Source organism: Abrus precatorius, unplaced genomic scaffold, assembly GCF_003935025.1.
Source record: "Abrus precatorius isolate BTA unplaced genomic scaffold, Abrus_2018 Scaffold2, whole genome shotgun sequence".
Taxonomy (NCBI): domain Eukaryota; kingdom Viridiplantae; phylum Streptophyta; class Magnoliopsida; order Fabales; family Fabaceae; genus Abrus; species Abrus precatorius.
Window position 1 is genome coordinate 28,898,166 of NW_020874362.1, and position 10,654 is coordinate 28,908,819.

The following is a 10,654-nucleotide window of genomic DNA, read 5'->3' on the forward strand; positions in this document are numbered from 1 at the left end:
CCTCACCTTGGGTTAAGCGATGCTCCTATTGAACTTCTAGTAAATATACATACATTTACATTTTCGCCGCAAGTTCATATTTAGGTTCAAAATATTAGAAAGTTTTATTCGCATAAATATCTACCCCCAACAAATATGATATGCTATATTGAGCAATACCATTATGAATTTTCAATATAAATCGAAGACATGCGTTGGTATAATCCTTTGTAACGAAATAAAACTATATGAAGTTTATTTTTTTTAATGTAAAAAGACACAATAAATTAATAAATAGTAAATCGTATAGCTTTTAATAAAAGATTCACCCTACATAAATTCTTATTTTGTTGTCTTTGATCCATACAAAAAAACCTATGAAATTTTAGCGAACGACTTGAGGTTGGTTAAATTCTATCTCATTCCTTTCATTGGGAGGAGGAGACTTGAATCGAAGCCGTGGAAGAAATCATGCTTGGCCACTGAGTGCTAAAAAACTAGTTTGTACGGAGCAAAATCTACCTCGTGGCATCTTTCTATAAATCTACGTACTTACACAAGTATCATACTTGTATATCATTTCCCGTCATACAAGTAGAAAAGATCATATTCACGAGCCACTGATTCAATTGGCCCTTCATATGTTTCATATACATACGAGAATGTTTGATTTTCAGAACTCAGAAATGCATATCCTACATCATGTAATTAACTCCTTCGTAAAACATAAATTGGTAAATGAATAAATAAAGAAAACTAAATGAGCCCTACGTTGGAATTGCTACGTAAAATTCATAGGCAACAGAGCTAAATACCCGATACAGGAAAAAAATCCTAATTATAAAAGGCTCATGTTTAAAAATATAAGCAAATTATTCAACAATTGAAATGCATCATTTTCTCATTTAAGGAAGGTAAAAGGTAAAAAGAACAATAAATATAGAGTATCCCGCATATATCTATGTTGCTCACTAATCACAAAACTACGTATGCACACAAGACTATGTTCATCAGAGAGATCAACAAGTAGTTTGGGCCACTTCAGCTCTAGCAGTATGTGTCGTGTAGGGTGGGCATCCGCATCCCCCACCAAAAAAAAAAAAGATTGCAGCTAGTATATGGTATTAAAGAATACACAATGGTCAGTGAAGTAATGCTATTAAAATACTTTTGAGATATGCTATAGAATATAAATACAACATTAGATAGGCTTGGTTATTATTTTTTGGGTATGAATTAAAAACAAGCATTACAATTATCTATTCCCATGAAATAGAACATCTGTATAAAATTCCGAGGCAAGATTTGAACTCTGTTCAATCATGTCTCATTCTATTTCATTGGGTGGGGAAATGGAGGTTCAACTCAGCAATGTCAGCATCGAACTACATTACACAAGAGATTTGAAGGAAGGTAGAAAAACACCATGCTTGACAACTGTGAGCTCTACAAACTTCCATCAAGTAATCTTCCTTGTGTCCACCATCAATTTATAAAGAGCAAATCCGCCTCGATGACAACCAGGCATCTTAGAAGCAATGTCTTCCAGTTCAATCTGAAAAATACAAAATCAAAGACTTGAGAGTTTCAAGGCTAAAGGTTGGTGGTTGTAAATATAGGCATTAAAATAATAGATTAAAAATTTTAGTAGCAATAAATGAGCTTTTGAGCTTCGAAATATCAATTTTATTAGGATTTAGGCCCAACAGAACCCATGATAACCTAAAGAAAGAAATATCAATTAGCATTCAGCTCTAAACAGGTAGCTATGTCATTATCGTCAATTTATCACGCTACAGCAAGAACCAACCAAGGGGCCTCTTCTGAAATCAGAACCCACTAATGTTTTGATAGGCCTTCTGTCGCATAAAAAATTAAAACTATAAATAAGTGCCATGTTCATGCTTCTTATTAATGCCACTACCAAAAAAACAAATGTTCTTAAATGGATAAACCAAAAAGTAGAACTGTAAATAATCACAATTATTATTATTGAGTGGATTTCAAGACAAAACAATAAAAACAAGCTTTAGATTTACCATTGGAACAGCATATAGCTGGGTTGATTCATAGCCATCTTGAGCACTAGAATAAAACTGCTGAACTTCCTTTGAGTCAAGATTGCATTTGATAAAGAAAAATGCAGTCGGTCTCACATTCAAATCCCTGCGAGATATACCAATGAAAGCTGGGTTGCTCTACATGACAAAGATCAAAATTAGATAGATATTGAGTCTTTTAATCCATCCAACCCCCATTTTAAAAGGGAAAGGAGTTAGGAGATTGCAAAGCAAACTGAAAATTTATTAGCAATCAATCCACTCAGATAACAGGTGTATAACAAAAACCAAAACATATAAATGACAAAGTTTACCAAAGCTAGCATATTGAGTGGCTCTGATGTTTACTCACTTATTATGGTACCCATGTATATTGTGTTCACTCATAGTCATATTAAAGTAAGAACAAAACTTACAAGGGACGAAGCTGGCACACCAATTTCTTCAACTACTTCACGAACTATACTGTCAAACATCTCCTGTGAAACCTTAGTGTCAATAGATTCCGTTAACTCCTTGACATATTGATGGGATGAAATACCAATTTCTTGAGGCTGTCAATCAGTAAGAAAAAGAATCAAGTATCAACGTATAGCAATGATGCACCTATATGATACATGAATCAGTATTACGACTATTCTTAAAGTATATAGGATACTATATGTGTGAAAATTTATACAAATAATAATATATATAATTGCAATTCTACAAATCCAAATTAAGAACATACTTCATGGACATTACTAAATACAAGTAAAAATTACAAATCATTTTGTCATAATTCATAAATAAATACTTATTTCCCATAAACAGGAATAGTATCAATCTCTTCCTTGAGCATAATCCATAAAGAAGACAGATTTCATTTTTTTATTCAAGAGATAATACTTCTATGTTTCTATTGTCAACATGCTTCTAAGTCTCATAATTGACTGTACTACATCGTCATAACTTTTTTTTAAAAATATGCTAGGATACTTCATATGTACATATTGATGAAGTATCCAAGAGTATCAGTATTGATATGTATCTGTATATAGTACATAAACAGGAAAAGTTAGGTGCTTCTATTAAGTACTCATTAAATATATGACAATACAGTATAGAAAAAGGAGCAGTTATCATTGCAAAGAAATGCATCACACACTCTAAAAGAAAATCAAAAAGACAAAGACTAATTTTAGAACTATCCATTTTAGAAAATAAATCTACAACTGCACCACCAGATAACAGCAACAGAAAGGATTTAAAGCATTCATTTCAACATTGAATACCTCAGGATGGCCACCAGGGAAAACAAAATACCCAGGAAATTCACCAACATTATTACTTCGTTGTAATACTAGAATCTTATTGTCAATCGTCTCCACCACTGCACCATTTCCTAGTGGGCTGGAGGTGTGTTGACAAAGAACAGAATCATCTGAGGAGAAAGATGCGGTGAAAAGATTAAGACAAATTAAAGGGAAAAGCAATGATGAGATAAGGGGGGTGGGGGGGTGAAGGAGCATACAAGATTGGCGATTTTGGTTCTTATGATTCCATCCATTATTGTTCAATAATATTTAATCGAAGAGATCAAACTGATCAATTATATTCGATACATGTAATTGTTGGATAAAGGTAACATGTCTCAAGAATGTTTGATAAAAGCTGTGCCTACTTTGTCCTTGTAGAATGGAGAAGTTAATGTTGTGGATATAATCCAAATATATAAAGTAAATGACACTCTTACACAGGTGCACTCTCTTCCTACTTCTACAAATTATAAACCAACCTCTCTATTTTCCAACTGCGCAACAGTAAGTTATCTTCTTGATGAATGCCCCGGACTCATGAAGAAACAAAAGTGTAATTTATTGCTTTTTTTCTTATTCCCTTATTTAGTGATTCTATGCACCTACATGACAATTGAGGTGAAAAAAATGCCACAAATTTGCATCCTTTTCACTTCCCGAATATTTTCCAATTACAAAATGGAACACAATCAAATTCAAGCAAGGCATAAAGGAGGTCAGTAGGACCTAAAACAGTTATGACTTGGACGAAGGTTGTGGTTTATACACAAATATGTTTGTGGAAGCAGTATGAGTTGGGACCAAGATGACCAATAGGAAGGTTAGATATCGGATATTGGGTTATGCCGTTATGGTAGTAAGACTTATGGAACTGGACCGCTATGCTGTGATAAGATGCTCAAGTTCCCAACTGGCTAATGATTTCAGGATCAAGTTATACCTCCTCTACTTAGAAACAGAGAGAAGGGCAAGACCATCATATTTTCAGACATAAAGGGCTGCTCCACTGTTTCAAGCAGGGCAAAAGAAGGATGATGGACTACTGCTGCCTCTAGAATTTCCTTAACTCAACCTCCAACCCCTTGCTCCATTCCTGATAATTTTATTGGACATTAAAGTAACTTCAGTTTGGAAGTCAGGTGTCACATTACCCTAACTTGAGATGCTAGCAGTTTAAGATCACAGAGTAACCACAATAATAGTACATGAGTTAAAAAGACAGCCAAAAATTGCAATGACTTACCTTCTGATGGAACCAGGAACCTTTCCCACAAAGGACTTAAATTCGTACCCACAAAAGTCCTGGAAGCAAGTTTGACCAAAATTAATAAATAGAGGGAAAGTAGAACTGACAAGCAAAAATTACAAGGAATGAATAGCAATAAGATTTAACTATGCTTAAAGACAGTATTGGAGAGATAGCCTCCATTGGTTTCAGATATACACTAGAGACAGATGTACAGCATATACGACATTTGCCGCAAATAACTTATGAAATATGTTGGTTAGCTGATTGCTCATATGTGCGTGTATTGCTAGGAAATCATTGGAATACATCAATTTTGCACATGTTTTTTCAGATGAAGACCACCAGTATGTTGCAATTGAATTTGTAAACACAAAAGTCTCCAACTAATTTACCAAATGACTTTTTAACTATTTTATACCGATAAACAATGAATATTCAAGTCATGAACATGAACATCGAATTTATCATTCAAGATAATAGAATTATCATCATCCTATCAATATCACTAACCATGCTAAATGAAAATGTATCACTTAATAGAGGGGCGCTGAGATGAGACCTATAATCTGTCAAACCAAGGTGGAGGCATATATGCGGTTCATGATCTGATCCACCTCCAGCGTGAAACACATACCCTCCATACTGTAATATTTGCAACACAAAGTTAGACACGCTCTGTTAAGAATATTTTCCCTCAAACTTTATCTCGCTAAGATAACACATCCCAGATACATGACAACAGAAAGGACTAAAGAGAGAGAAAAAGATTGAAGTCATTACATTATATCATGGAATATGGATATGGATTAATAAACATGCCATGCATATAGTATTATCATTATGGATTAATAAACTTCAATTGCTAATTGCTAATCACATCCATACCATAACAGCACTATTAAGAAACCAAATAATCAAAATATGGAGCCATCAATACACATTAACAAGGAAAAACGCTCACACACTATAACAACTGATAAATAAGGTTCGCATACCCTGAACTTATTTCCATTGAAGAGCGAGTTGTTTTTGAGAGTCCTCTGTTCCCATATCTGAAAAACGGGAACGGGAGATAAGCATAACACGTAATCATAAATTAAAAGCATAAACGAATGATAAGGGAAGTGATTCACCTCAGAAATGGTGTTCTCCAAGCTGGCGTCAGCGTGGGGGACTCGGTCATAGGCGTCGCTGAATGCCACAGAAACCTTCAAAAGCGAAGAATGGTTAATAGTTGGTAAGCGAAACACATTGATATTCAACGAAGTTGAGAGAACCTGTGAGGGTGGAAGGCCAGAAGGAGACGATACAAGAAGGTTGAAGGAAGAAGGATCGTGGCTACTCCCACCAATTGTTGCTTCCTTCTCCATCGCAACGTCGTCGATACCAACTCCTAACCAGATTCAAGATTTCTCAAGTTCGCCGGAAGCTATTGGGCTCGTTCAAAATTTAATGGGCCCTAGTGTGGCCATCATTGGGCTTCTTCATTCAACTGGAGTCCAACTTGATGTTCACCAAAACAAACCCGAATCATGTTTATGGCTTTAGTCATGGTGATGCAGTTTGCCCTTTTTCCTTTTGCTTGAGTGGAGGTGTGTGTTCAGACACCACCACCCCCCACCCCCCACCAAAAAAAAAAACAAGAATAGAGGAGTGTCTGATAAAAAAAGTTGAGTGCTAGTATTGTCTTGTTATTGATTAAAATTAATTAAAATTTGTAAATTTATAAGTGAAACTCTTTGAATAAAGAGTAAGATTACGATACCTTTATAGTTTATAAAAAATATTCAGCTAAAAATTAAAGAGGAAATAAGGGGTCGAAAATTATAACTTAAAAGGCAGAGGAAATTTTCAGAGAAAATATTGAAGTTTTTTATTTTGTTTTCTTTCCTCTTTATTTTTTTCTTCAATCAAACATTGGAAAATGTCAACTTGCAAAAGTTACGTAAGGTTACAAAATAACCCCTTAAAAAAAAGAAACTTAGAGGATGTTTCCATTTAAAAAAAAAGTTTTTTAAAAAATAAATATACTTTTTTTATTTTTAAAAAGAAAAAACTCTCATTACTAGAAACATGTAAAATACAGATAAATTTTATAAAAGAAAAAATTTATTTTATTACAAATTGATTTAGAGATGATAAAAAAAATAATTTTTTATTTTATTTTTTTGATAAATTTATCTGTATATCTATCAGTTTGTAATTGATAAATCACGAGAGGTTATAACTTTTTTTTAACAATTGTTTTCATGAAATTTATTGAAATAAAAATTAAAGAAAAAGGTTATAAAACACTTTTACAAAACTTAATTGAACACCTAATTGCTTATGAGAAAAGATAAATTCAATTTTTTTTTCATTCAAAATATTTTAGACACTCTTTTAAATTAAAGATAAATATATTTCATTAACTCTATACAAATAATTTCTCTGCGTGTGTGGATTGTGGTCAGGGGTAAATGATATTTCCTTCAGAACAGCTAAAACCACAAATAAAAACTAAAAGGATAAATGATTTTCTTATAAATATCCAAGACAATTAAAATAATTATACTAATTAATGACCGAAAATAAGAAGAAACCTAAAAGAAATCGAGCAAAAAAGGAAGTAAAGAGAAATGAAATTAAAAGATAAAATTTAAATACAGTTCTTTAACATTATTTTTTTGACTTGAAATATGATTTTATTTGAAAAATAACAATTGTTTGATATCATCACAAATTATTACTATAAAATTCTAGTTTTATTTAAAAAACAATATAATAAAATATTTAAAAATCATACCTAAATTTTCTCGTAATTAAAAATAAATGAAAGGTGCTTATCAACGACTTTTTAATCGATGGTGTGCTGTTGAAAATAGCATTTCGGTGATCACATTCGTGGGTTGAAAGTTCATACATATTATGGATAAAACCGTGGCTAGTGTCGTCATTGGTAAGGTTGGAATCTCTCTATCGTTCTCTCTTACAAAATAGCGCAAAATCTATCATATGTTTAGTCTTCAATTAATGCGTGAACTAGTTGTAAATTCTAAACAACAGTAAAAATATAAGTAACAATTTTTTTTCAATTATTTGAATAATATACTATATTAATTTTGATATTTATAAACAGAATATTAATTTTTTAGAATTAATGTGAAGTTTTATACATATTTAATCTTTAATATATCAATTTTCAATTTTATAAGAAAATTATTTGATAAAAAACTATTCAGTATTTTAAAGCGATTTACCACAAAAAAAGTTCTAAGAAACTTACATGCAGAGGTCGTCGTACGTTGTTAAATAAGCACTTTAAATTTAAATCATTAAATAACAATTTTACTTTATCATTTTTTTGAGAGATGAACTCATGAAGACGTGAATTGATGTTAATGACCATACGTTGGTGAGATAAACATTAGTTCTCCCTTCACATCAACAGCACTTTATAAGTCCAACACTGCACATGGAGAGATGCTCGAAGCACACAGAAGAAGAAGCAGCCATCGATAAGGTCTGGATCTCATAATTAGGTTGTCTTGACACAAATAATATGTACTGTTTGAAGCATGTTTTGCTCTGATGATATTTTGATTTGAGTGTTTTCTCAGTTTGTCATGATTAAAAATGCCCTTGGACTTCTTTATCAAGAAAAAATGAAAAAGAAAGAAAAAAAGTACTAAAATTATAGCAACCCACAGCGAAAAATTCGGCTTATAATGCAAAATGATTAATGAGAGTGGATCGTATGGTTTGAATTCTACAATTCAGCAGATCCCAATCCCATGGGGCTTTAATTAGCATCACGCTTTGGTGTTTTGCCCAACCAGTTCAGTTCCTTTTCTTTGTAAACATTTATTGTATTGTTCGGTGACTTCTTCAAATGCTTAATTCATTCATCGCCCTACTCTTCTTGTTACTTTATGTCACATTTTGTTGTTGCTATCAGAGTTTGATATTTCAGTAAGGTAAAACTTTAATTTTGATTACAATATAATGTTTATATTTTGTTTTTATCATTTTGTTAAAAATAAAATTTTGATGTATTATTATAAATATTTTTAGTATTATTCCTTAATCAGAATTTGTGTTTTATTTTAATAACGTGTGTAAACTTTTGTTGGAATATTTTTTTTAATATTAACTTTTACTGTGTATATTATAAAATAAAACTATAATTTTGCCTGTAATGGTATAAAACTTACGATATTATACTTAAAATTTGTCATTTTGTTAATTGATTTTAAGTATGTCAAGGCAAAAATATGTTTATCACTTTTATTGACACTGGTCCTTAGATCGATGTTTTAAATATTTAAAAGTATTTTTATAAAAAATATTATAATTTTGTACTGTTTATGTAATAAATATTTTTTTAATAAAAAATTATATTTGTAGTTGTTTAAAATCAGTCTTAAAGATTAATGTTAATGTTTTAAATTTTTTACTACCGTTTATATTTATAAATTCTATTAATTACTAAAAAAAGAAATTATTAAATATGTTTATATTTTTAAGATAACGTATATATATATATATATATATATATATATATATATATGAAAAAATTATTGAGAAACATATTGATAGAATGATATAACAAATTATTAATTTTTCTTATGTTTATATTTCGTCTTCTTTCTTGTCTCTTCTTCCGCTCATTATCACCATCAAAATCTTCATTATTTTCCTTCCCCACCCTCCCCTTGTGTTCTCTTAATGGCTATTGAGTTTACAAGCTGCTAGCTGATATTTAACGTTTTCATTATGCTGCTTTGCTCTGCTGGCTGATGCATTATCCTAAGCGGCGTTTAAAGGTGGAAGATTCAGCATTATCAACTCGTCTTTTCCAATTATGGACCACACAAAAGTTAGAAAGGAAAGTTACCATTCTACTAGCTGTCCTCTGCTATGCAAAATGGTATTTTATATCATTTTTTATTAGGACCACAAAAGTCTTGTACCTAACTTTTGATTGTTCTAGTTAATTGATCCTTAAATGACAGAAACATTCTAGCTTATAATAGAGTTATTGATATTATTAAACATTTTTTTAATCTTTCAGAATACGAGTACCACCCATTGAAGTTTATATACTTGATTTATTGCCCCATAGTTCTAAGAAAATATGTATTTTTTATTATAAAATCAGCAGCATTAATTATTTGTATATATAAATATTGCATTTTAGCATAATGATATCCACTTCAAGGTCATTATTTTCACATGCATTGCAATATTTGTATATATCAAGGATATGCCTAGTCTTTGTCTTGAGAGATTACATAAACATATAGCAATTTTCTGTTGACATCATCTCCTTTATATGCTGACAAAAATAAGAGAAACAATTTTTTTTACGGTGGCAATTACATATCAGACATAAGGAAGCAGCTGATATAAATCCTAACTAAAGGACAAAATTTAAATATTATTTTTTTAATACAGCTTATACTGTTTTTTTAAACTAGAATTTGATTTTAATAAAATATATTTAATATAATTACAAATTAATTAAAAAATAACACTAAAAGTACTGATAATATTTCACCTAAATTTTATTCTACACAGTACTGCAATTAACTCCAATACATGTGATGGGCATAAAATTTCATCAACTTAATTAAAACTCGAGACTATTGCTGTTTGAAAGTTTTAAAAAGGGTAACTCTTGTAGTTGTAACTTTTATGGGTAACAGTAAATTATGGCATCGATGCTGTTAGAAATTTATTGCATGTCAATTAAGGTCAGTTTTGCAGCTGAGCTAGTCCCCGCGGGCTGGGGTCCTTCACCTGGTTTTTCCATTTGTGAATGTTTCGCAATCTATATTTATTGTGTTTGCATATAAAAGGCAATTCATGAACCATGTGGTCTCAAGTGGCAAGTCTCAACTCTGCAGATATTCGATATATATTTTACTAATTGCTTATGATGTTTTTATTTTTAATTACTGAGTGGATTTTGTGTCGGGGACACTTTATGAGTTTTATCGTTTACAATATTTTCTTAATCACTATAGTATTGTTTTTTAAAGTGCTTGACTACTCCAGCATTAAAAATTGACTGCCCACTCCTATAT

At 31.2% G+C, this 10,654-nt stretch overlaps 1 protein-coding gene across 4 annotated transcripts; it reads right to left on the minus strand.

Moving 5' to 3' along the window:
- Positions 1-1,014: 1,014 nt before the first annotated feature.
- Positions 1,015-6,203, minus strand: LOC113858634 (nudix hydrolase 9). Of its 4 annotated transcripts, XM_027491350.1 has the most exons (9): positions 5,864-6,203; positions 5,720-5,794; positions 5,582-5,638; positions 5,146-5,228; positions 4,581-4,639; positions 3,314-3,462; positions 2,456-2,593; positions 2,019-2,177; positions 1,015-1,534 (listed from the first exon to the last, which is right to left on the minus strand). In XM_027491350.1, the coding sequence occupies exons 1-9, from the start codon at positions 5,954-5,956 to the stop codon at positions 1,439-1,441; spliced, it is 909 nt and encodes a 302-aa protein (XP_027347151.1). In that variant the 5' UTR covers positions 5,957-6,203; the 3' UTR covers positions 1,015-1,438. The 4 variants fall into 4 exon arrangements, 3 of the variants coding, with proteins under 3 accessions (XP_027347151.1, XP_027347150.1, XP_027347152.1); XM_027491349.1 differs by having other exon boundaries at positions 5,720-5,990; XR_003503401.1 differs by having other exon boundaries at positions 1,403-1,534; positions 2,019-2,145; positions 5,720-5,990.
- Between the last annotated feature and the right edge of the window lie 4,451 nt (positions 6,204-10,654).

Coding starts and splice junctions, on each gene's coding strand:
- LOC113858634 (XM_027491349.1), bottom strand. CDS start 5,956: ATGGAGAAGGAAGCAACAATTGGTGGGAGTAGCCACGATCCTTCTTCC. Junction 2,594..3,313: donor TCCCTGGTGGCCATCCTGAG/GTATTCAATGTT, acceptor ACTGATTGACAG/CCTCAAGAAATTGGTATTTC. Junction 2,178..2,455: donor GTGTGCCAGCTTCGTCCCTT/GTAAGTTTTGTT, acceptor TTTGTCATGTAG/AGCAACCCAGCTTTCATTGG.